The sequence below is a fragment of the Trichoderma breve genome, chromosome 4 (assembly GCF_028502605.1).
Source record: "Trichoderma breve strain T069 chromosome 4, whole genome shotgun sequence".
Lineage (NCBI taxonomy): Eukaryota > Fungi > Ascomycota > Sordariomycetes > Hypocreales > Hypocreaceae > Trichoderma > Trichoderma breve.
The window spans coordinates 1,112,074-1,137,666 of NC_079235.1; the positions used below are offsets into that span (position 1 = coordinate 1,112,074).

The 25,593-nt window shown below is 51.0% G+C and overlaps 8 protein-coding genes across 8 annotated transcripts; 2 read left to right on the forward strand and 6 right to left on the reverse strand.

The window, feature by feature from the left end:
- Positions 1-3,843: 3,843 nt before the first annotated feature.
- T069G_06645 (ABC transporter transmembrane region domain-containing protein) lies at positions 3,844-8,733 on the reverse strand (the record flags this gene model as incomplete). The annotated part of the gene is made up of 4 exons (XM_056173855.1): positions 3,844-4,175; positions 4,284-4,352; positions 4,410-8,355; positions 8,425-8,733. 4 exons carry the CDS (start codon positions 8,731-8,733, stop codon positions 3,844-3,846), a joined length of 4,656 nt encoding a protein of 1,551 aa, XP_056027434.1.
- Positions 8,734-9,696: 963 nt separating this feature from the next.
- T069G_06646 (alpha/beta hydrolase family domain-containing protein) lies at positions 9,697-10,712 on the reverse strand (the record flags this gene model as incomplete). Its single annotated transcript, XM_056173856.1, has 3 exons — positions 9,697-9,976; positions 10,041-10,288; positions 10,362-10,712. The coding sequence occupies 3 exons, from the start codon at positions 10,710-10,712 to the stop codon at positions 9,697-9,699; spliced, it is 879 nt and encodes a 292-aa protein (XP_056027435.1).
- A 590-nt stretch (positions 10,713-11,302) lies between these two features.
- Positions 11,303-14,558, forward strand: T069G_06647 (uncharacterized protein; the record flags this gene model as incomplete). The annotated part of the gene is made up of 4 exons (XM_056173857.1): positions 11,303-11,350; positions 11,409-12,851; positions 12,906-14,080; positions 14,162-14,558. The coding sequence occupies 4 exons, from the start codon at positions 11,303-11,305 to the stop codon at positions 14,556-14,558; spliced, it is 3,063 nt and encodes a 1,020-aa protein (XP_056027436.1).
- A 178-nt stretch (positions 14,559-14,736) lies between these two features.
- Positions 14,737-16,118, reverse strand: T069G_06648 (NUDIX domain-containing protein; the record flags this gene model as incomplete). The annotated part of the gene is made up of 2 exons (XM_056173858.1): positions 14,737-15,419; positions 15,569-16,118. The coding sequence occupies 2 exons, from the start codon at positions 16,116-16,118 to the stop codon at positions 14,737-14,739; spliced, it is 1,233 nt and encodes a 410-aa protein (XP_056027437.1).
- Positions 16,119-17,529: 1,411 nt separating this feature from the next.
- On the reverse strand, positions 17,530-18,966 carry T069G_06649 (uncharacterized protein; the record flags this gene model as incomplete). Its single annotated transcript, XM_056173859.1, has 2 exons — positions 17,530-17,997; positions 18,343-18,966. The coding sequence occupies 2 exons, from the start codon at positions 18,964-18,966 to the stop codon at positions 17,530-17,532; spliced, it is 1,092 nt and encodes a 363-aa protein (XP_056027438.1).
- Positions 18,967-20,353: 1,387 nt separating this feature from the next.
- T069G_06650 (tim17/Tim22/Tim23/Pmp24 family domain-containing protein) lies at positions 20,354-21,132 on the reverse strand (the record flags this gene model as incomplete). Its single annotated transcript, XM_056173860.1, has 2 exons — positions 20,354-20,419; positions 20,485-21,132. 2 exons carry the CDS (start codon positions 21,130-21,132, stop codon positions 20,354-20,356), a joined length of 714 nt encoding a protein of 237 aa, XP_056027439.1.
- A 1,521-nt stretch (positions 21,133-22,653) lies between these two features.
- Positions 22,654-23,911, reverse strand: T069G_06651 (PQ loop repeat domain-containing protein; the record flags this gene model as incomplete). The annotated part of the gene is made up of 5 exons (XM_056173861.1): positions 22,654-22,822; positions 22,907-23,511; positions 23,568-23,710; positions 23,773-23,795; positions 23,853-23,911. The coding sequence occupies 5 exons, from the start codon at positions 23,909-23,911 to the stop codon at positions 22,654-22,656; spliced, it is 999 nt and encodes a 332-aa protein (XP_056027440.1).
- Positions 23,912-24,687: 776 nt separating this feature from the next.
- Positions 24,688-25,509, forward strand: T069G_06652 (dephospho-CoA kinase domain-containing protein; the record flags this gene model as incomplete). The annotated part of the gene is made up of 1 exon (XM_056173862.1): positions 24,688-25,509. One exon carries the CDS (start codon positions 24,688-24,690, stop codon positions 25,507-25,509), a length of 822 nt encoding a protein of 273 aa, XP_056027441.1.
- Positions 25,510-25,593: the final 84 nt, after the last annotated feature.

The window sequence follows — 25,593 nt, forward strand, 5'->3', positions numbered from 1 at the left end:
GGCAGCTCCTACATACCAGCAAAGCCCGACAGTCTGGTAACGCACAACTCTGGTCAACGTGCGTCTCTTCGCCAGCCTGAAGCCCCCATGTTGACAGCTTTACTAGCACACTCTTAGCATTCCTCACGGCTTGGATCCAATTGGACGGTTAGCCCTTGCTTTAGATGAAATCCTTCCGGATGTGATATCCGGCGATGAGTTTGTTTTATCCTTGTCTGCCTGGCAAAGATTCCCCAGTGAGGACTGTTGGCTCTAGCCTGTTGCTGCGAGATTGTGGCGTTCTTATCCGCGGCGTGCTCAATATCATCTAACCTACCAGTACAAGTACTAGTATGAGTGAATGCAGGGCTGGCTTGAGGCTGTAGCAGCGGAAAGAAATCGGTCGGTACGGAGTATATCCTCCGTAAGTAACATCTACTAATAATTCAAAATCGGTATAGGTCCTCATGGCACACTGAATCGTTAGAGAGACAACTGAGAGCTGCCACGGCCAAAGTATGATCTGCTGATGAGAGACACAGCTATTATTAGCTCCAATCGTCTCTCCGCAGGATGAACAAGACTAAACGAATCAAGCAGATTATGCACGAAAAACCCAATACGGAAAACTAGCAACACTTTAACCGCACACTAGGAGTACGGCCCGCAGGTAGTGAGCTTTCCCGCCTGTTCGTTGGGCCAATTACAGGAGAAGCTTGGCCAGTCCACCTCCTTACATGCAATCAGGCGGCCAACGAAAGATGGCAGTGTGGGCAAAGCGCGCCGTACTCCGTGGTAGCTGCAGTGGCTATTGCCAACACTACTGCAATGGCAAGAGCCAAGAGCCGCTCCAGTTCGCCATCGTTGCCGAGCAGTCGCCTTGAATCTCGCCATGAAGCGGATCGGTTCGGAGCATGGGACGCAAAAACCCCCCCATAGGAGGTTGCCACGAGAGCTCGACGCCCACAGCAACCAATCGCTTTGATAGCCAGAATGCGCCACTAGAGTGCAGGCATCTCTCCATACTACTTCCTACTAGTAGCACAAGAAGTATTCTCCCTACTTCACAAGTCTGGAGGCTAAAGGGGCTACTCTTCCAACTCGCGACTAAGTGCTGCTCATCATGCACTAGTTTCGGTGCTGGAACGCTTTGACTTGCATCGGCACTGTTTCACTGCAGTGCCAAACCTCTACTGCTATCGAAGAGTCGCCGAGATGAACGCTGAAGAATGATGAAGGGAGATTGCGTCTTTCATGGCACACCGCCAGAAGTTCACGAGTCGGTGCAGGCCTTACTTGATCCCTCTTCTCCTGTCAATGTCTTTCCATTCGCCGCTTTGAGCTTCTTACATGCCTCTGCCTACATATTAGTGCCGCAAGGTGTGGGTAACGCGGGCGTTCTACAAAAGACGTACGGCAAAAGCAAGAAAAAGGGTAGCTAGCCCTATTCCCAACTGCCAACAACTGCATACGCGCCAAGTTGTACGAGGTACTACTATCTATATATAAGGGCTTGGCTACGAGATTCTCGGCGCCACATTTCATGAGTTGATTGACTGGACGTGTCTACTAGCTGCAGGCCATTTCTTCTTTTACTTGAGGCTTGCCAAAGATACTAGGAGCCTTTGCAGTGACCCGTTTGTACATTTGCCAACGTGGACTGAACACGACACATGGATCAGCCAAGGGCCGAGTCAGCTCCTCGCATGGCGCATCGTGTCTAGGATTCTCGCCGAGGCTAACGCAGAGTTGGAGGTAATGGCTTTTCGCAGACAGCAAGGCTCAGTTTGAGGCAGCGGTGGTTTACCGCTTCTATGTGGCTTTTGCCTCTTTAGGCTGTATCATGTGTGATTCATCCTCCAGGAGAGACTTTGTACCAGCTCCAACCCTGATATCGTATCACACACGTCCTGTGTGCGGAGTAGCTGCTGCTACGAAAAGTGGCAAGGGTTATTGGAAAGGATTATATCAAATGGGCAACATTTTGCCCGTTTCTCATTACGAGTACGATACCAACCAAGTAGGATTGCAGGAGCGGACAACTGCCGATATTAGCCCAGAAACAGCCCGTGGTCCGCCAGCCTATTGTTGGACCTTATAGGACCTATTCATCAGTCTCAATCTGGACATTACAGCAAAAGGTAAAGGAGCAACTAATGCAGCTAGCATGGCAATTCGCTTCGCGTTTCTCGCCCGTCTGCTAGCTGTTCCCCTGTTCTAGCGAGACCTATCAAACTTGGGCACGACGCCAGACAAACAGGAAACAGGAAACCCGGCAAAGGCTAACCGGGCACCCAAAATCACGGCCTCGAAGGGGAAATGCTACCAACCACGTCATGTATCACTTCTCACACAGATAGGGCAATCATTCTACGCAGTATAGCCGATACAGATATGTATGCACCAGCGTGCATATACAGGTACATACGCAGGACCACATCTCGCCGTCCACCCATCCATTTCACAATACTACGAGTACTACTACAAGACTGGCATGTACTAGCATAGCTTGTCCGTATGGGGTACGGTACGTGGCTATGTAGATCCCAGGTAAGCAGTCTATCTCCGTTACAGACCTGTCAAGCGAGGCAATGCATACACAATAAGAACGGGATCGGCATTATCAGTGCTGCTGCTTATTATTGTTGCCCTCATTATTCTTACTAGCACCCTCTTATTCACCGGGGGGATACCTGAGCTGAAGAAGTGCGGCATCAGGTAATGCCGCTTAGCATTAGTGTCGTGGACTAAGATATTCCGTTGCTCCCTATTCTACCGCTCGTCAACCCGCGCAGCGTACGTGCTGGCTTATCGCCGTCCAGAAGCCGGTATACATGGCAGAGCAGGTAAGCAATCGAGTGTCAAAGTCCCTGCAGGTACGAAGAAAAACGCGACGCCTTGTACAGCTAGCCATCACCGTGTGCGCCCGCAGCCCGTCGAGTCCCACCAGCCTGCATCATTGCGGTGGTGGTGTCTTGATGAAGGCCAGAATGCATGGCAGCATGGGACGCCGGCCATTCAAATGCCTTGCTGCTTCTTCCTTCTGTATCCTACGTATGAGTACAGACACGCAAAGACAACGCACGCATACACGAAACCCTGCCAATCACCTGATTGTGATGCCGGGGCCACATAAGCTACACTCCCCGGAGTGCCATTTCGTAGATGAAGTAGCATCAATGACACTCTCGGCAGGCTTATTATCAAGACAAGATGGTTGAACAACAAGGGAATAAGCGGGGTGTGGTTGGGATTGGAGTGGTAATCTTCTCCCGTACCAAGTACCGAGACGTTGAGCCCTTGTTATTTCCACCTTTGAAGGGTTGAACAAGGAGGGTGGGAAAATCTAGCGAAGTCTACATGATGGGGGAGGTGATGTGTCGATTTCCTTCTTCAGAGGAAAATCAGGCTGCATCTCTACATACCAGTTGTAAGTGCAAGTGCACGTACAGGTACAGAGAGTGTGAAATTGCTCTGTTTGCACATCTCCGTACACACCGAACATACTCCGTATTGCACAAAAGCCTTACTTTTTGCCTTGGTTTTCTACATTCTGCTTTTCCGCGGAGGCGTAGCGGTGCGGCAGCATTAGCCGAGTACATGATGGTTACAGGCGAATAGATGGAGAGTGTGATGAAAATTGTTTTGTTCTGTTTTGTCTTGTTTTTTTGTAGCCCCTTCATTTTACATACATTGAGCATCATAATACCCTAATTACCACATAATGAATCATCCATCTCAGCAGTCTCATGGTTAAAATAAGAAAAAGAAAAACAACAACGTAAATGAACAAGTTGAAATAAATAAAATGAAATGTAGTCAGAATCAACAGTCTTTTTTGTCTTCTCTCTCTTGTCAAGATATTCAAGAGGTTTCAATCTCCAGACCCGCTTGTTTCATGAGATTGAAAAAGATGCCCTGCTTCTTGTACAATTCACTCGGTGTATCAAACTCCACCACCTCGCCCTTGTCCAGCACGACGACGCGGTCGCTGTCTAGAATAGTGTTGAGTCTGTGCGCGACGGTGATGATGGTGCGGTTGGAGAAGAGCGGGGAGCGCAGGGTAGCTTGGAGCATGGCGTCTGTCTCGATGTCGACGGCGGCGGTGGCTTCGTCGAGGACGAGGATGTTGGAGGGGGTGAGCATGGCGCGGGCGAGAGAGACGAGCTGTCGTTGGCCTTGAGAGAGGTTTGAGCCTGGAGGAGGTATATCGTTAGCTTTTGAATGCTTTTGGAAAATGTGTTGTTTGGAGTGATAAAGGAGCAAATGGATATATGTATACGGATCAGGGCATCAAAACTCACCTCCTTCGTTGATCTTGGCCTCGAGGCCGCCTTCCAAGCTGGCTACGTGATCCTTCAGACGAGCATGATCTTGACATACAAAGTTAGCAAATTGGTAAATAATAAAAGAGCATGATGATTACGTACCTAGCACACTCCAAAGCTCGCTATCGTCGTGAACATGGCCGGGGTCGAGGTTGTCTCGAACGGTACCTTCGAAAAGAGCCGCGTCTTGTGGGATAATGGCAAGACGACGTCGAAGATCCAGTAGACCAATCGATGAGGTGTTGAGGTTATCAATGTCGATTTGACCAGTGACAGGCTCAATCAATCGGAACAATGCCAGTGTCAGTGAAGACTTGCCAGCACCGGTTCGACCGACGACACCAATCTTCTCGTGGGTCTTGATGTCGAGGTTGATGTTCTTCAATACAAGGTCCAAGCCCTCACGATAACGAGTGCTGTAGTTCTTAAAGTCGACCTCGCCCTTGGCGGGCCAGGCAACAGGAGGTCGCCTGCTGGGGATAATCTCAGGAGCTTCGCTGGGCAGCCGCGCGTACTCAAGTACTCGCTCGACAGACACAATGTTGGTTTCAACCTCAACAGTCTGGCGGACAATCCAGTTGAGGGAGGTCGTAATCTGCAGAGCATATGACATGGCCAGACCAATCTGACCGGCACTAATACGGCTGTTGCTGGCAACAGCGACGATACCAAAGCCGGCAGCCGCAAGAATGACGATGGCTCCGATAAACTCAAGTCGAACAGCAAGCCATCGGTTCGCGCTGATGGAGGGGAAATAAGCACGAAGGTTGGCATCGATTCTCCACTCGTTTTCAAGCTGGAATCTATCTTGTTGGCGATAGGCGCGGATAGTAGCGACGCCTCCAAGCGATTCCTGGAAGTGAGCATAGATGGGACTGCGGCTGACACTGTCCAAACGCTTCAGCTCACGGGATGTTCGAAGGTAGTAGCGCTGAATCCAGTAGTATGTCAGGGCAATGGGGATAATGAGAGAGCTGAAAGCGGGCACGGTCACAGCGATGATACCCAAGGTGAAGCCCGACTTGCCCACGTTGACAAAGAGCATGTTGAAAGTACGGGCCAACACTTCATCGACACGGTAAATGTCGCTGGAGAATCGGTTCAGAATCCGACCAGCCGGGGTAGTGTCGAAGAAAGACATGGGAGACCTGAAAATAGCATTGGCCATTCGCTCGTGGAGCTTACGAGAGGCTTCAATGGAGCAAAAGATCCACAGAATGAGTGTTTGGATGACAGTCAAGAGCGAGGAACCGATACCAAAAGCGAAGTAGATGCCAATGAATTTTCCAATATCGTAGTTGGCACCCGCTTTCTGGTTCTGATCAGCCCATTCTTTCAGCCAGAAGGAACCACCAATGTTGGCCGTCTGGGCTGCGAGCAGCGCAATCATGTAAATGGCCACAGCAAAAAGGTTGTTCTCCTTGGCATACTCGCCGTATACCGACCACTTGACTTTGCCCTGCTCGACGTGCTCCTTGGCCTGCTTCGTCCTGGAGGAGCCCGCGACTTCTTCATCAGTAAGCTTGCCTCGAGGACCCTTGAAACTGGCCGTGCTAGCACGTCGCAGAGTTGCCATGCTGCTTGATCTCGGCTTGTCGGCTACGGAGGACCCAATCTTAATGGGAGCCATTTCCGGCACTTGTTCCTGTGCTTCTTCCAGCTCTTCCTTATCTTGAGAGCTGAGAGGCTCAATAACGGTGGAGGTTTCACTGGATTCTCCAGAAGAGCTGCTGCTGGAGGCGTTGTTAGAATCGTGGCCCGCAGTTCTCAAGAGATCGGCAACAAGTCCCTTCCTAGCGACAAGCTGCTCATAAGTTCCTCTCTCGACAATCTCTCCATCCTTGAGGAGTGTGATGTAGCTGGCTTGCTTCAGGACAGAAATGGCGTTTGTAGCGAGGATACGGGTCTTGGTAGAAAGCAATCCACGGGGGCCAAGGACGTTTTCAATAATGTGTCGACCAACGTGAGAATCCACAGCCGACAGAACATCATCAAGAAGATAAATGTCGGCTCTAGCATAGACAGCACGGGCCAGCGAAACACGAGCCTTTTGGCCACCGCTCAGAGAGATACCTCGCTCGCCCACGACGGTCTCATCACCGTCGGGGAGCTGAGCGAAGTCGTCAACGAGAGCACAGGCCTTGACTGTCTTTTCGTAGAAATCGGCATCCCATTTATATCCGAACACGATGTTTTCTTTAACCGTAGCGTTGAGAATCCAGCATTGCTGGGAAGCATATGCAACAGTGCCGCGAACCTCAGCAGAGCCATTGATCTTGAAGAGACTACCCAGAATACTTTGCAAGAAGGACGACTTGCCAGCTCCAACTCTTCCGACAACGCATGACAGCTCTCCCTTGTAAGCAGTGAAGTTGATATCTGTCAGCGCGTTCTTATCCTCGTGTCGGTTCCAAGAGAAAGTGCCGTCTCGGATGAGAACGGTCTCCTCTCCCATCTCCTGAGGAGCTGGTCCGATAGTGACAGCATCTGTCTGCAGCTCCTCAGCTGTGAGGAACGCGGTCAGACGGCCAACAGCAACCGAGGCCTCTACAATAGAGGTAAGGACCATAGGGAGCACAGCAAGGGGGAAAGTCAAGAGGTTGAAGAGGGCAAGAGCAGGGAAAACGATATCCGTGGTCAGAGGGCGGTCCTGGGTGAGGACAAAAACGGTAAAGGTAGAGCATGAGACGAAGAAGGGCGCTGTATTCCAGGTGAAGTTGGCCACAGCCTGGGTCGCGCCAATTCTCCGCAAGTTCTTCAGTTCTTGCTCGTTTCGGACAAAGTTCAGCTTGGCCATGAAAGCAGAACCCCAGGCATAAAGCTTAATGCTCTTCATGTTGTTGATGATTTCATTAATCAGTCTGCTTCTTGCGTCCTTGTTCTTCATCTGATCTTTCTGCAAGTTTCTCATCATACGAGCGACAAGGCCTTGCACGGGCATCATGATGATCATGACGACGATACCGGCCATCATGGACCATCCGACCAGGTTGTAGAGGGAAACCATGCAGATGATAATCTGGAACGGCGCGGACCAGGCCTGCTGAGCGAACTGAGTAAGATCTTGGAGACGCTGGGCGTCGACGGCCATGTAGTTGACAATGTCACCGGTGGTCTTGGTCGATCGTCCCTCATTAGAAAGTCGCAGAGACTTTCGGTAGATGGTCGAAGCCAAACCACCCTTGATGCGCATTCCAGTAACGAAAGCCAGCTGGAAGTATTGGTGAATCATGGTAGTCTGGAAGACGGCGCAAGCAAACATGGCGAACGCAATTGTAGCGCCCTGGACGACAGGCTGGGGAGTCCCCTCAGAGCTTTTCGACTCAACTTGGTAGGAAGCGACGAAGGTAATCAGAAGGCGGAGAAGCTGAGGTTGGATATATTGCGCAATATCGTTCCCAACCTTGAAGAAAGCGGCTGTGATGTAAGGGCCTCCGTAGGCTCGGAACAGGGCCAACCACAACGACGGCGAGTTGGGACGTCGTTTGAGCTCGTGTTTCCATGCTTCTTCGAGCGCCTCTCCCGTCCTCTTGGTTTGGTCGGCTCGAGTCAAGCCCCAGAGATCGTTCTCCGTCAAGAAAACCTTGTAGCCGCGTCTCATCAGGGGCGTCATCCAGGAGAAAGTGAGCTTGGAGAAGACAGTAGCGTATTCTTCAGGGCACTCTTCTTCTTCCAGGATGGCTTCATAGCCGCTGGGGTTGGAACGAGGCCAGAGCCACTCGACCAAAAACTCAACCACGCTAAGACCAACACCGACGGAGTAGGTAACAAAGTAGGGGAGGTTCTTGGTGTAGAGCTGCTGCGAGATCAACGAGCGCTCCTTCACGGCGAAGGAAATGAGCAGCAGTAGCCAGTAGAACAAAACGACTCCATTGGCGTTTCTCAACCGCGAATGCTCCAACCACTGGATCGTGAAGATGACAAACAAGGAAAGGATGAGGAGAACAGAGGTCCAGGCACGGAAATCACCGTACCAGGTACTTCCGTAGCTGACGATTTGGAAAGCAAACTGAACGGCAACATTGGCGATGATGGCGGCCAGCAAAATCTGGTTCAACAATTAGCATGTGAGCTGTTCCATGACATACGATATAGAAATCCCACGCGCGCAGCGTACCTGTTTAATCCAGAAATGCGCGTTCTTGGAGGTTGTATATTCCTGCTGCTTCTTCTTCTTCAGCCACCAGATGGCAACGGAGCCAAAGAGGACGCCATAGGCGGCAACAGAGGCAATCCAGACATCGACGAAGCAAGGCGTAAAGTCCCACCGATACGGACTCAAAGGACCCCAGCCTTCTTCATTGCCGCAAAAGTTCTTGCAAGAGGCGGACGCGGCGAGATAGTGGCTTCCCAGCTCCTGTAATGGCCGGTAGCCGGTGAACGAGCCAGAGTGCAGCAGCACCTTTTGCTCGTCGTACGGATCCATGATTGCGATCCAACTCTTTCAGACTAGAGGTCTAGGTCGTTACCGCATGCTCGTCGGTCGGTCGGTCGAATCGAATCGAGGCTCGCTCGCAGCGATGAAGTCGGAGCTGAGCTGCTGGTTTAGGTTTTATCGGTCAGTGACGCAAGGGGCTTTTTGGGGCAAAAACAGCCAATGCGAGACCCGAGACGCTGCAGCGATTGAAAGTCTGCCGACTCGCAGCAGGCGATGTGATGCAGGATGAAGGGCAAACGGCGCTCAGGAAGAAAAAGAAAAAGAAAAAAATAGGCAGCCCGAGCGACCGAAGAGTGACGGAAACGATGGATTGGATGTGGATGTGGGTACAAATGTACATACGGAAGAGCTGGTACCTTGCGCCGAACTCGTGGATAGTGGCACAGAAGCGCGATGCTTTGTCAGCTCGAGCAAGGAACCGCCAAAGGGGCCGTGATTCTCCACTGGCCCCCCAAATGGCAGCTGGCGAATGGGAAGCTGCTGATTCGCCTACGGAGCACATGGTGATGGAGTCAGCAGAGCTAGTCCGGGTTTTAAGTCCGGAGTTGAAGGTGTCAGAGCTGGAATAAGTTGCCAAATCACTAATCCCCGGTGCAAAGGGTGGCCGAACATATGTCCGACGACCGGATGTCGGACAGCGGGTCTTAATCCTACCCTGGAGCGCACTCGGGTTGTTTAATTTTTATACTCCATTTCTTGCTTGATGAACCAGCTGTATATGTGTCATAGATACGGAAATGAAAACACGCGGATGTCAGATGTCACAAGGTTTGATGGGTCTGTGCTAATGGAGTAGCCTGACAGAAGTGCTATTGCGCCTGTCAAGGTCTACGTATGTCACGTCGTCTACGCCACCACCAGCTGGGTGCGCAAGAACACAACTCTATTCTTCTCTGGGCTACCTGCATGCTTGCCACCAGAGATGGCTGGCTGGCTTATCTACTAGGGAGCTTAGCTAAGAGTTCGAAGAAACTCAACAACTCTCCCCGCCAGCCATTCTCGAGCCTCCTCCTGCAAGACTGTGTGACCCGTCCCCGGTATGAGCCCAGACAATGGGCTGACGAATGAGCTTGCCGCCTGGTACTTCTTGTTCATTGCCGCCTGATCAACTCTGGCTGGAACAAACTCATCCTTTTCCGAGTGTAACACGAGTACAGGCTTGTTGAACCGGCTCCAAAAGTTGTGTACTGTCTGGTCATCCAGGTCGGAAGAAAAGTAATCATCAGCACCCCTGTGACGGTTAGCCAACGTGTCTGTGTTGCCTGACGCAGTTTCATGGGACGGCCCCAACTTACCCTTTAGCAAAGAGGTCGTGGAATCTGTTTGCTGATATCGGTGCGTCTAGCATGGCAATCGAATACTCATTAGGCAGACAGTCCTCCCCCTTTCCCTCAGCAATCATATTGTTAGCGTAGTCAAGCTTAGGTTGGTAGTCCGGAATGAAGGTGTCCAGAGACTCTCTGTCCGAAACGGGTGCCTGTAGAATGAAGCCATCCACGGGGCTGTTGGAATACTTGGCGTAATTTGTATATTCCATACAATCCTGGAAACCGTCAGCTTGTCGTCGATATCTAGCTACACCCAGAGTGTAGCAGAGAGAAGAAAAGAGAGAATACCTGGCACCCAGTTGAATGGCCAAAAAGAATAATCTTTTCCCGACCAATGGAGCGAAGATATTTGACAAGTGCGGAGATATCTTGGACATCGTCTGCCAGGCTTGATCTTCCGAATCCATCAAAGGAGCTCCTCAGTCGTGTTTCGAACACAGAAAAGTTCAACCCGGGCGTCTTTTCCAACCGCCGAGCAACAGTTCGAATATACGGCGTCGTATGAGGGCCATCTTTCAGACCTCCAATGAAGACAAGAGCGTTCTTGGAGGCCGTGTTGCCCATCTCATAGGCACATGTGCCCTTGGTCGGGGACCGGTATGGGTGGGCCAGGAGAGGAAAAGGGCCAGAAGAATCCATGTTGACTTCTATTTGATTGTAATTGTTGTGTGTTTGAAAAAAAAAAGGCACTACTGGTATGCTAAGGGCCAAGCTTCAGCGCATTATGATGTAGATGCACATGGATGTTACAATGAGGGGCAATTACGTCGAGGCACTCACACGCGGATCGGCATCAGCTTGCGGTTGTGAGAGTGTAAGCTGTCGATAGAGGGTAATGCACAGTGCCAGCTTCAAATTAGTGGCTGCGGCTAGCCAAGTATTCTCCGTTCGGTTGTCGCTAACCGAGATCTCCAAGGGTCCAGCCGACGTCCATTGAGGCAATAAATACAGTGCACAGCATAATTCAAACTGTCGTCCAAGTCTGCCTGGCCAGTAGCCTAATATTCACATGGATAGCATGGCCAGCTTCTTTCATGGCCTCATCTTTGAAAGCAGCTCTTGGCATATGAGAGGCAGAAGCACCGCCGACCGCATCAACCTCTTTAAAATTGCACCCAGAGTTTCTTCTCTAGCTCAACTTATCAGCGCTCGTAGCTGCGCAAACAGACAGTCATACAAGAGATCATGTGCAGGTAGCTCTTCGAAAAGCTTTGTTGTTATAGTGGGCCATGGAAACAACTCCGGCCGCCAAAGAACGAAACGAGTTGTTTCAAAAGGTGAGCCATTGTACATGTGTCTATCAAATTGCCAATAATTGCATCTAACACCATGTAGCTCAAGCCATGCTGCGTTAAAGTGAGCCAGCTGGCGATCCGGGAGTCTGGGGACCCAAAGACTCACCGGGAAGTCCTGGAGCTTGTCAACCAGATCCTCGCCATCTTGAACGAGCAAATCTCCAAGAGTCCACTGGCTCTTGACGAAAAGCTGGCGGAATATGTATTTTTCCCACTCCATCACATCTTTCGCCAGCTAGAACGATATCCCATGAACGTGGTGGAAGATTGCGTCAAATGTCTGAATATCCTCATCGTTCACGGGTGGAAGTCTAGAATATCCGCTCAGCTGGTACAACAGATATTCAGCTTCCTCATATTCATCATCGATGGCGTTCCGGGGTCTCCCAAGAGAGAAATCCCCGAAGAGACGGTGCTTGAGGCGTTCCGAGCCGAAACTGCGTTGCTTATCACCGCAGGCTCGTCGGCCACGGCGGCGGCGGGCCTCTCTGAATCAGAGTCTATGCCAGCATTGGGCCATGGAATCACAGTCATGCTGGACGGAGTTTCGGAAGGTGCAAACGCAGAGATTCAGCGCGAGGCACTGAGGACATTGGAAGCCGCCTATGGAGCCATCAAAGAGCATGCTGCGCTGGCCAGTTTTCTCCCAGGAACAATTTCATCATTTGCCACGCTGTTATCGAAACCTTCTCGATATAAGAAGCTGGTAATAGCTAAATGTCTGGAGACCGTGCGAGTGGTCCTAACACGGGTGCTGTCTGACTTGCGGACACGATCCATTATCGCCAAAGAAGCCGAAAGCCAGAGCGATGCCGACAAATCCAAAGTTCTCAGCCCGGCATGGCTCAAGGCTACTGTGGCCCAAGTTCAGGTGGCTCTGTCAGTGATGATGAGGCTACGGACACATGAAGCGCCTGAAGTCCGTGAGGCTCTGGGCCGACTATGCATAACTCTACTGGACGAATGCCATACTACCCTATCAAACTGCACAACCATCCTCGTCGAGACATCAGTGATTCTTGATCAAGGATCTGATCAAGACTCCATGACCGAAACGAGCCTGGGGTATCTGGTAAATATATATCCTGAGCTGGGAGAATGCATCAAATCTACAGTCTATAATTGGATGTCGAGCCTTCCTCGCCTTGTGCAGGCAAGTGACGAGAAGGTAAAAGAGCAAGCAGTCTACAATCTGGCCAAGGGAATTGAATTGTTACGAAGCCTAAGAATCGAGTCGTCAACGCTCGATGATTCAATCAGCAGTACTTTGAGAGAAAGCATCATGGCAATCGTCAGTACGTCAAAAGTACAACAATCTAATACCACCAGACCTGTATTACTGCTCGATGATGGGTCTTCGGCTTCAGTCACGACGGGTGAACCGCAATTCCAGCCGGTGCTGTTAGGCCACGAAGGGCAGAGAAGACTAAAGAGCGAGATATTGAATCTCGTACGGACTGTGGGCTCCATATCTCAGCATGCGGCAATTGCTGCAAACATGCTAGATTGTGTTCGAGAATCAACATCTCTCCATCAGCTGACTGCATATTGGCTGTGCTTTGAGTTGATCAAAGCTTCACATGCCGGCTCTGAAGATACAGACGCGCTGCTCGATCTATCTGCATTCACTGACCAGTCAGAAGATGTAAATCAAGTCTTCGACGAGTTATACGACTTCTCCGTTCAAGTACTAGACTCGCACACGGAGATGGCGCAGGTTGACTGGCGTTTGGAAGCCATTGCTCTCGAGATTATGGCATACGCTGCCCAGAGATCGGGTGAGAAGTTTAGACCAGAGCTCATCGATGTGCTATTCCCTGTTGCCACATTCCTAGGCTCGGATAACGGCAACCTGCAGCAACATGCCATTGCAACGCTAAACAGCATAGCACTGTCTTGTCAATATTCCAACGTCTCAGAATTGATCATTGACAACGTCGACTACATGGTCAACTCGGTCTCGCTGCGGCTGAATACGCTGGATATCTCCCCGGCATCCACACAGGTCCTGCGAATGATGGTACGGCTGGCTGGGCCTGGTCTGGTGCCGTTTTTGGATGATGTCGTCGAGTCAATGTTTGCTGCTCTAGAAAACTACCACGGATACACATCTTTCGTAGAGAGCCTTTTCTCCGTCTTGAAGGAGATTGTGGACCAGGCAACCCACGCAGACGGCCGGCTCTTGACTGACGCCGAGCGGTCATCCACTAACCACAAGAAACAGGCACAAGCGATCGAAAGCTTAGATATGCTTCTGGAAATCCTCGATAGGCGCAAACAGAGAGAAGAACGTGATAAGGCCGAGATGGAAAACACAGAGGCCAAGAGCGGACACCCTGGAGTTCCGTGGACGAGCGACTTGGCCCAGGGACAAGACGACCAAGAACAAGAAGAGCCCCCCAGAGAGCAGGAAAGACCACCAAATTCGCCAACGTACCAGCTTGTTCAACGTGTAGCAACGCTCACGCAGCACTACTTGACTTCTCCGACCCCGACGCTGCGAAGGTCCCTCCTGGAACTCGTCACTGCGGCATCGTCCGTCCTCGCCGCGGACGAAGATTCCTTTTTGCCCCTCGTCAACGCCATCTGGCCCGTGATCATCACCAGGCTTCGCGACCCGGAGACCTTTGTCGTCGTCGAGGCTTGCGAAACGCTCTCTGGGCTGTGCAAGGCGGCGGGCGATTTTCTGAGCACTCGCTGGAAAACAGAATGGTGGGATGGACTAGGCGATTGGTGTCGCAAAGCCAAGCAGAATGCGTCCAGGGACAAGGGGCGTTCTAATATCTCTTCAAGGGGTCCTCTCTCGCAGGCCGGATCAGGGAAGGATATTGTGATTCCTATACGGTCCGGCGATGGCTTTCAAGTCACGCCAAGGGCCATCGGAGGAGGAGCAGAACAGGCTTTGAGTGGTGGACTCGGCCAGCATGCGTCTCCAGTTCGGATCTGGGAGGCAGTGGTGAAGCTACTCACAGCCATCATATCGTACGTGCGCGTAGAAGACGACATGTTTGATGAGATCTTGGACCTCCTAGCGGATGTCATGGAGAAGAACCAGGAAGTAAGGGAAGCTTTGGAGGTTATCAACGCCGACGCCGTCTGGGCTGTGAGATATGAGCGTGGTCTTGTCGAATGGACTCCCGCCCCGGTATTGGAGGGCGTAGTATTCCCTGAGATGGAAAGGATATCTTGAAGAATGAATATACTAAGAGACATAATTGGTTTGCGCTTCACAATCTATTCTTCAACATGATTCATTGACTCATTTACTCTGCACAACTATGTTACATGTATCAAGTCTATTCGATTTCTTGTCCCTGCTTGCTCGCTCTAAAACTTCGTACTTCTACAGAAAAAACATCCCTAAAAACTTATATCTTCGACGCCACATCCATGTATCCATCCACAACAGCCTGCATCAGCTGGTGCGCAATAGCCTGCGACGGCGGCACGTACAACGGCCCAACATATCCCTCCGGCGCAGGATCTCCCAGCGCACTGGTCCCCTTCTTAAGCGCCTCACGAACCTCCTCAAACGTGAACCAACTAGCGCTCTCAAGCTCCTTGTCCAGCAAGCTAATCTCCTCTCCGTCCGGCAGCGCCTGCGCAATAGCGCCAATCATGAGACTCGACGGATACGGCCAAGGCTGACTAGACTGAATCGTGACCCTTCCAACCCGAACACCAGCCTCCTCCCAGACCTCGCGACGCACGGAATCCTCGATAGACTCGCCGGGCTCGATGAAGCCGGCCAAGGTGCTGTGCCACTTGGGCGGCCAGCGGCTCTGGCGACCGAGCAGCATGCGCTTGCCGTCGGAAGAAATGACAGCGACGATCATGGTCGGATCGGTGCGCGGGAAGCACACGTTGGAGATGCCGTGGCGCGTGGGACAGTCGGCGCGGGCCGTGGCCTCGGAGCCGCCGGCGTAATCTGTGGGCGGGCAGACTCGCTTGTAGCCGGACTCGACGGAGAGGTTGAGATTGCCGCAGCCGGCGCAGAAGCGGTTGCGAACATTCCAGTCGATGAGAGAGCGGGCCTGGGCGAGGATGGCGGCTGATTCATGAGATTAGTTGTTAGGACTATATCTTTTGAGTGGGAAGTTGGGGGAATGAGGGGTGAGAGGTGAGGGGGTGAGAATGAGAAGTGAGCATGAGACATGAATATGAGATTCAACAAAGTCAAAAATGAGTATCCCAACTCACCTTCTTCAGGATCCAGCGTCATGGTTCGCACATTCGTCTGGATCGAATACCCCTTCGCCTCAGCATCCTTCACAAACGCCTCGGCAACCTCCGCAGTGCTCCCCGCCGGCGTCACATCCAACGCAAAGTACGGCTGCCCATTGACAACCCCATGCTTGCTCGTCTCAAAATCCACTCCCTGCGGCGTATCCGGCAATAACCCCAAGAAAAGCAGCGTCGGGCTCGGCTTCGTCGAGTCAAACGCCGTCTTCTTCTCCTCGTCCGACTTCCCAAAGGGATCCGCCCCAATCAGCGGCTTCACATCGTTGAGTCCGAAAAACGCCAGTCGCCGCGCATTCTCAATCAGCGGGTTCAGGTCGCGCAGTGCCACAAATCGTGCCGCGGGTGTTGTGGCCGCCGCACGGATGAACTTGATGTCGTTGCGCAGGAATGAGAAGCGGTTCAGCAGCCCGCCGCCATAGTAGTTGATCGTCTCCTTGCCGAATCTGCGCGACAGCATGGAGTCGTCGTTGGCCAGTGAGGGCGGGCCGGGCTTGAAGACTTGTGACATTTGGTAACGAGGCCTGGGTAACCGGCAGGGCGGATGTTCTTACTATTTGATCAAGGAGGAAAAGAGGAAGAATGAGAAAAGCGGTTTAGATGGCCTCGAGAGAAAAAAAAATTATGGAGAGTAGTTGTGGTGGTTTTGCTATACGCCTTTCGTGGTTGCGATTTATAATGACGTTTTCCCCTAGCTTATTCCCTTTCCCTTGATATCCGGCTATCGTGCGTATTTGCCGCTTCTAGCGTCCAGATAAGCGTCGTTACGGTCGTCTTTCTGTCGAGCTTTGGCAATTCCATCCGGGCTGATTAATATACATATATGGAATCTACCAGAGTGAGGGGTTCCAGCGTTACCGCCATTACTCATCACGAAGCAGACCGAAACCCTCCTCTTGAGATGGCGTAGCTTCGGGATTCGGAGTGTTTGGATATTTATTCAAGCCCAAAAGCTGGGGTACCGTGGAGTGGACTGCGATGCTTTTGGTCTTTCAGTATGCTGACATCTGCAACGCCACTGCAAGCTAGGATCTGGGGAAGAGAGAAATTGTCCAGATTGCATAACTGCGGCGAAAGGATGCATCGCTATTGGCTGGGGTTTGCCGCAGGATGCCGCAGTCTCGGTCTCGGAGTGCAGCTTTAGGATTCGATGCTAGGATCATTGGACTTTGAGGTGTGGTGGGTAGAAGACCCTTGACTCTTTTTATCCAACGTCCCGGTGGGCATTGGATCGATCGGTTCATATTTGACTCGTTAGCGGTTGTACAGGCATGAGGCGGGATTGAGACGACTGATGTGGGCTGTGACCAGATTGGCGTGAACCCGCACGCATCTTCTAGTCCCTGTTTGTTAATATCTCGATCAGATTTCACTCAAAACACTTGACAGGCATGACACATGTGCATAAGGTTGATTGAGATGAATCGAGTAGGTGTAATGGTACTAGCAAGTACCTGCCAGAGCAAATCCCTTTTCGTAAGTGGCCTAGGTACGTGCCGGAAGATAACTATCAAGGTCCAAAACTGCCCATGTTTCTAGCCAGGTTTCATTTACCAAACTGCACCATCCTTCGTAAACGGGCTTGAGCTGCTTGAAGCGTTAGCTTCTACAATGAATTGGTGACAATTCATGACAACTATACCCGCTGATTAGATATAGGCGTGTCTCAAACATATCCCGGACGATATCCTGATGGAAGTCAGTATGAGCTGCTCAGATTCGAGACTGCTTGTTCTCATGGACTTGACTAACCTACGTTGAGGCGTAGCGACTGGGAGAAGTGGCAAGCAAACGGGTTATAATGTATCTTTTTCTCCAGTCTCAGTTGTTTGGCCAATCCCATGCTCCTCAGAAATGTACTCACAACTCTTCATCTTCATCATTCGTCCGAGGGCAAATTTTATTCGTCTCACTCGTTCCTTCTAGTTGGGCATTCGTACGGCGTAGAACCAGCCCTCGTCGGTGACGTACCATCGACAGTCACCTAGGTGGTCAATAGTAAACCGGTTGCGCTGGGTCCAATTACCGTCAACTTCGCGAACATAGTAGAAACGAGATGGGTCATCGTCCGATGGCTTGAACTCCTGAGGCTCGAACAACTTGTTCGCGTGCGCAAACTGAAGTTGCCGCACGGTTTCCTCTGCAGGGGTTCTCCCAAGACCAGACACATCGGGGATTTGGCCACCATTACCTGCTATGACGGGCATGCCGCCGACGCCAGGCACGCCCATCGCGGGAACAGTGTGCAGTTGCTGAACGGGGATCGCAGCTGGAGCTGGTTGTCCGCCGATCATGACAGGCTGTTGGCCGACGAAGGGCTGTGGGACGACGGCAGGCTGCTGAGCAACAACGTAGCTTGGGTGCGCGACTGGGACGCCGGCAACAGTTGGCTGCTGGAGGCGATAGTTAGCATGTGTGTGTTTAAAGGATGAAAAGCAAACGAAACGAGGAAGACATGAGATGAAAGAAAAAAGAGCTGTGTGCCAGATAAAATAGGGTAGGTAAAGGAGAAAAGCCCCGAGATAACGAGGCAACTCATGGAGGCAGCCGAAATGGAGAGCAAACAGGCCTCTCAGCGTTATGGAGGCATAACACATGCGAAAGAGGAACAAGGAGAAAAACACCAGTCGAGAGAGAAGCGCTGCGGGTCAACTTGCATAGTAAGTGTAGCCGTTGTAGTAGAATGTCTTTGGCATCACAACGGAGCACGAGGCAGGGGCGGAAACAAACTGTACCGAAGGGAGACCGACTTGAACAGCAGCAGGCATGTAGCTCCCGTCAAAGCGAGGCACATAGACGTGCGGCATCGGGCCAAACGTCGTATCAGGCACGGGAGGCTGGAAGTTGATGCCAGCAGGCATCGGGGCTGCGTTTTGGTAGTCGGCCATGGCGATGTTCAGGGGCTGCGGATGTCCGATGTAGGTGATTGCAGGAGGAAGCTGCTGATGCTGCTGCGGAAGAGGAGAGAATGTCCCGTTGAAGAGCTGCGGCTGTGGGCGTAGGAAGTGAGCGGGTTGGTGCTGGCCAGGTGCAAAAGCTGCAAACGGCTGGCCGGGCAACTTGACGCTCTGAGTCGGATCGACGGCCGTGTGCCACTGGCCAGCTCCCAGAGTGCTGAGAGGCGGTGCGGCGAGCTGAGGGAAGTTCTCGGGCTGGATGCTGGTGGTTTCGTCGGTCGAGGCCGAGGTCGGAGTGGTGGAAGTGGTTGGGATGGAAGAGAAGGGAGGGGAAGTAGAGGTGGAAGTTGGTGTTTTGGTGTTGCCTGGACTCTGGAAGTGCACCTGGCGAGGGGGCTCGCTTCCAGTCTTCAGCCGTCGGGGGGTCTTGGGAGACTTGAGATCCGGTGCAGCTTCGGGCATTTTCAGGGGATGCACAGCAAGCGCAGGAAAGAGGGATTGAAGGAGAAAAAAGAAGAAAAAAGGTACGAAGAGGAAGAGAGGTGCGTTTGTTGCTGCGGAAAGGAAGTGGGCAGAGAGTGAAAGAAGCTGGAGCTGAGCTGGCGTTGCTGGCCAATTCACTTTCACCATCTGAAGACAGCTGCGCGTTTGTCTTTTATTCGATCCACACATCGAATAAATTTCACGGCTGCGTCCAACTAGTTGTTCAAGCTCTTTGCCTCTGGGGAAGAGCTGCACATCCATGAGAGATATGGAAGAAAAAGGGGGGACTAGCACAGGCTTTTGGCTCGAGAAATGAAGCACAATGCAACAAAACAATATTCAGTAGCAAACAATAGAAACAAAGACGAGATAAAATAAGACAAAATGTAAAAAATACACTCACATATCGTTGTAGAGACCACGCCTGCCCGTCATGCACCCATACATGCTGCTCTGGCATTGAGTCCAACGGATCTTCATACTCTGTCCACGTCCAGGGAAAGCAAGGCAGACACATGTCGATTCAGGTAGTCGAGCTAACAAATAGTTTCAATGATTTAGGTTGAAAGCTCGAGAGGAGAAGAACGAAGAGTAGTATTTTAGGCGTTTTGTAGTGGTTGTTGTACAGGGTGAGGATTGAGCGGCGAAGTAGAGTGAAGAGGTTGACAATGCAACAGCATTGACCCTTTACACCGAAGCCAATCTCACTTGCTTGTTTGCCCATTGATTTGCACCAGCAACAATAGGTTAATAGCCAGTAGTTTCAAGCTCTGTTTCTTCCATCTCGACTCCCCCTCGCCGTTCCCTCACTCCATGGCCACTTTCTATAGAGACTGTTTTAGGCGACTCGATTTCCAACAACTGAATCCCCCACCTCTACCTAACATAGACATCACGAATCACTTAGCTGCATGTAAACACCTTTTCTTGGCATAAATTTGTTCAAATTCCACCATCATACACCCCTGTCCAGACACACTCGTTTTGAATCCAAACTTTGAAATTCATGACCAGACGCCCCCAGCCTATAACGTCTAAATGCTTCGCTGACCGGTTACCCGATATAATGTACAGTTCACTTTGGGGAGGAGAGATCATCTATCACCACCATACAGATGTGTTTTTTTTCTTCTTCTTTCAGTCCAAACTCCCACGGCACATCTGGCACTTGGCTGGAGGAGGCGCTCCCTGAATATTTTTGTTTCTGTAATTCCCATGCCTCCTCTAGCCAAGTGTCTTTCCTATCTTCAAAAAGCCATTTTCGGGCCACCCATATGTGGTTGATTAATAGTGGTTCGTGTGTCGTCAGAAGAGTCTTTCTTCTTCATATGTTATTCGTTACAGGTTGTTTTGGTTTGCTATATTATTACAAGGTGGCGTGCTCGGTATGGGCATGGACCTCTGGGACGGAGAAGAATGATCGTCGTACAATCTGTCCAGTATGCTACATTAGCCTTGTCATCTTCTTCATGCAGTTATCATGCAGGGTCGACTTACCGCCCAGGCGCCGGCTGCGGAGGCCACCAGACCGCCGGAAATCATCATTGGCCTAACACCATTGGTGCTCTTGAAGACCATGCCGCTGAGTGCACCAGCAGCAATTGTGTTGAAGGCGTCATGCTCACCACGCAGGTAGCCAATCAGCGAGTTGATGCAGTTGTATGTGATGGCGACAACTCCCGCATTGTTGCCCAAGAATGGGCCCCGCCTCGTCATGGCATTGAGGACGGCATTGAGCCGCAGCTTAGGGGGTTGACCGGATGATTTCCGCAGGCCCTCTTGGAATCCCCATGCGCCTCCTATGGACAGCGCCGTCAGGTATGTGATACCGGTGCCGTAGCAGAGGTCGTCGGTGAATCCTCGAGACGGCAGGACGGATTGGCCGCCCGGCAGGTCGGACAGCGTTGAGTCTTCGAGTGTGAGGTATTCCAGAGTGTCTCTGTTCAGTCCAGCCAAGGGATGCAATTGTGAAGGATCCGCAAAGGCCGAGCTCTGCAGAAAAGACTCGACGCCCGCGCCCTGGGTCGGGTCATAGAGGTTGGTGGTAGGAGGGGCAGCATCGGGGAAGGTCTGGGTTTGCTGCTGCTGCTGCGGCTGGTGGGCGGGCTTGTTGCCTCCGGTAAACGCATTCCATAGAGAAGACATGTTGGGCGTCTGATTGTGAGTTGAGGAGGGCGAAAACAAGCGCTGCGGGTGTCGATGACAGAAGGGAACTGATCTCACAGAAACCTGTCGCAGCCGGAAGATCCTGTTGGCGCCTCCGACTTTCAAAAAATTTCGGGAACAAGCGCAAAGTGGTCCGTGCGCGGCTCTTCGAATTCGGAGAGTGCGGTCACGTGGTGCAAATATTAGATGCGCAGAAGCTTGAAGAAGAATTGGATAGCAAATTTTTGGTATGGAGGCGCTTTTAAACGCTCAGCTTTCGGCTAGATAAGGCGTTGTACATACGTCCATATTCACTCAAAGAGACGTCGACAAGAAGCCGAAACAGTTCAAGTCTGAATGTAATGGCCTATCGTAGGTTTACGGCTCAATGGGACATAGGAACACTCTGCCGTCTGTAGCATGTTTCCGCTGCTCGTACTGCCGAAGAAAAAAATTCGACATGTACAGCATAGGTCACAAAATAGAGGCTGAGATTCTACATCTCTCTTGACATGACAGTCCAAGAAGAGATATTTCAATTTCTACGCGCAATCCAACCCTAGGCCTTTCAACCCACACCACCTGTCAAGCAAAAAAAAAAAAAAAGACTATAAAAAAGCAAAGATATGTCGAGAGACACCCACAGTCACAGCCCTCTAGAGGCGTCGACTCGCGGCTGATAGGAAAAGTGTATCACATTCAATTTTGGAGGCCGGGAACGGAAGGAAACCCACAGAGAATCAGGTTAACCCTCAGCAAGCCGCTATGCGGAGCCGCCGTTGTGAATTATTAGAACATTTGACGATGTAAGAATAACCCAACTGATGATGGAAAAAGGAAAAAAAGAAAATTCGCAAAGTCTGGCAGCGAAGTTCGAGTTTTATTCTTGCTCGGGAGTGGATCTATGCGCTAGTCTGTACTTGGTTAAGCAAATGCTTGGATTGAGCTTTTGAGGAGCGGAAATTCAATTTGCCGAGACTGCTGGGTACGTCGCTATAAAAAAAAGAGAGCGGGATGCACCAGGAAGAGAGAATAGCAATTGGGTTCCATGTGTAAAGATCACTTCAGTAGTCATTATACAAGTGTTTTTATTCGTTATGATTATAGTCGTGAGTATACAGCAACTCGATATTTAAAACATTATGCAGCCATCCCGAAATGCACAAATACCCACCCATTTTGTTGTCCTGTTTAACCGTTTGATCACCATGTCGCCATGGCACAAGCTTCGCCAAGTGTCATCAATCTGTACCGTACCCAGATAATTTTCTAAAAATAGGAAAGGAAATGGAAGCAAAAGGAAGAAGGAAAGATCAGCTGAAAAAATGAGATAAGAAATGCCAGGACCAAAAGTTACTCCAGATATTCTGAGTAAAATGCGGTGACCAAGATATAAAAAAAAAAAAAAAAAAAAAATAGGGTGAAAAAAATAAAAGGAATAAAAGAAATGAAAAAGATGAGAAGAATGAAGAGGAAAACAAGAAGTTGTCGTATCAAGTACCAAAGTTCAAGGCGGCCGTCTCAGCCTCGATCAAGCAATGGTCTGTTATCATAAGACTCGTCAATGGCGCTGGTGTCGTCTTCGGGGCGGACTTCTTCTTCGTCGCTTTCTTCTTCCGTCCTGTACATAAAGTACTGGGCAAAAACACCAAAATCCATCAAAAGGGTAATGGCGCTGCCGGCCAACCAGCTAAGATTGACCAGGATGTATTTGCCATAGAGTCGTCTTGCTTCGTCTGGCTCGCATGCCTCTTCGCCACAGCGTGGTTCGTACACAATAATGGACAGGACATAGGTTGCATTTCCAAGACAGGCAAACAAGAAGAAGAGCATGCTAAGGCCTTCAGTCGTCTTGCGTCTCCAGTTGAGAATAAGCTGTGGCAGTCGAGAAGCAATGTAAAGAACCGCGCAGATATATCCAAACACCTGACCCAAAGTGTTGAACTCGAGAGAGTTATCGCCGCCGTCAGCGGGAGATTTCTTGTCGCCAGAGGCCCTTTCGCCCAAGAACCATCCTGCGACTCCAGCGGCGCATACCATAATTATGACAACTGAATTCCAGACAATGGTTTGGAAGGCAGTCGGCGGTGGCTGCGGAGTGGTCGGTGGCTCGAGAAGATGCGGCACTGCTGGCGAGAAGCCAGACCAATCCGAACCACGCCGGCCATGGTGATCTCGGTGATGGCCATGGTGCTCTACTCTGGCAATAAGGGCAGTGTATTCATCCACAGGGGCAGGAGCGGCCGCCGATGTCGAAGAGTGGCCATTTGTCTTGGGCGGGGATGGAGTCGGCTCGTCGCGCCACGTAAATCCGCGATAGTAAAACAGCTGACAGAGGAGTACGAGATCGGCAATGGTGTAGTAGATGGCTAGGATGATCTAGAGGCAGAAGTGTCAGCTTCATGTCGAGGTCACGCGAGCAGCGGGCAGCATACCATGGTGGGGAGAACTCCCTGCAAAACGGCTCCGAGGATATTGAAGACATCTCCCAGGAGCCAAGCAATGATGAATTGAATCGAAAGAGCGTCGGCGCTGCTGCGTTGGAAGTTTTGTATGATTTGCGGAGAGAAAACGACCACTGGAGAGGAGTTAGCTGTTGCGCCCTCACAACCACCCTGGTATAACGACGACGTCACTGACCCCAACAGGCTATGGAGATGGATCTGGCAAAAAGACAAAGGTCAGCGACAGCATAGACAATTAGGATGCAGAGAACATACCCGCAAATGCCCGAGATTGCCTCAACATCGAGGTTGAAGGTCTGCGTTGGAGGAGCCATGGTTGCTGGCATCTTGCTGAGCTTTCCGAGCTCAAGTCAATGACGATGATGCCGCGCGATGACGGCGCCTTGGTGAAGATGCAAATGGAGATGGAAACGGTGGTTATGCGATGTTGCGAATTGGCAATTCAAAGATCCCTCAGACACGCCACCTGATTCTTCTTTGGAGTAAGGGAAGATGAGGAGAGCAGACCATTGAGTCAGGCAAGTTTTTTTTTTCTCCGTCACGGCACTGCCGTAGGCAAACTTGGTTTTTACCTTGTCTCACAATTTGCAGCCAGAAGGAAATTTCCTATTGCGGCCGCATTCGGCACGTGCCCTCGCGCCTTTGGCCGCTGAACTTGAATTACAGCGGTGATGGAGCTTCTGCAGCGTCCCCACTTGGCCACTGAAAGCGCTAGTGACGCTGCATCTCATGTTCTTCTACAAGGATCGGTATTAATGCGGGCAGTCAATGATGACGGTAGACAAAAATCTTTAAATTGTCAACCTCAAGAAAAACAGAGCCTGATTAATTCTTGTTAGGGTTTTCCTATAATCATATAAGCGTATCTTGTAATGGTAGCTTTAAGGTACATTGTCTGTACTGTAGCTTTGGTAGCTCTAGTGGGCCTGGGTCTCTCAGTGTGGTGGTACAAACAAACTCTCATGCATGCAACTACGCCGAGGTAAAAGGCTTAGTCACCTTGGCAGCAGTACTGTAACAAGCTCATCCATCTCTGCAATCATTCACCTCAATCCATATCACTCTGCGAATAAAGAGCAGAAACGGCAAGATGCTCATCATTGGACTTACTGGGTCCATTGCGACCGGCAAATCAACGGTTTCCTCGCTTCTCTCATCACCACCCCACTCACTTCCCATTGTCGACGCCGATGTCCTTGCTCGAGAGGTTGTCGAGCCCGGCACAAGAGGCTATCGTGCCATCGTCAAGCATTTTGGTCCCATGGCCCCAGACCTGCTTCTTCCAACTTCAGATACCATGCCAGAGAACGGACCCAATGGCAAGGGACGGCCATTGAACAGGGCTGTCCTGGGACGCCTTGTCTTTGGCGATGAGCCCGAGATGCAGAAAAACAGGGCGGTGCTCTCTGGGATTGTCCATCCGGCTGTACGGCTGGGAATGGTCAAAATGGTGACAACCTGTTATCTCCAGGGCTACTGGGCAGTAGTACTCGATGTACCGCTTCTTTTTGAAAGCCGGCTGGATAAGTTCTGTGGAACAACAATGGTGGTTGCCGTGACTGAGCCGGAGACGCAGCTCAAGAGATTGATGGATAGAAATCAAGATCTCAGCAGAGAAGACGCCGAGAACAGGGTCAAAAGTCAGATGGATGTGCGGCTCAAGGCAAAGAGATGCCTCTATGGGGGCGATGGAAAGGGGGTGGTGCTATGGAATGACGGATCCAAGGACGAGCTCAAGGCCGTATTGGATGAAGAGATGCGGAAGCTAAAGGCAGCAAATCCAGCGTGGTGGTCGTGGTTGATGCTTGGATGTCCCCCATTGGCAGTGGCACTGGCAACATGGAGGTTTTGGCAGAATACCAGAGTTGAGAAACAGTGGAAAGAGTTGCAGGAGAAGGAGGCCAGCACTTGAACACTTGGTAGCCAAGAGAGTATGAGTAACGAACAATGGAATACAATACCAACAGACACTGAAAAATGGAATTGGGAACGAAAA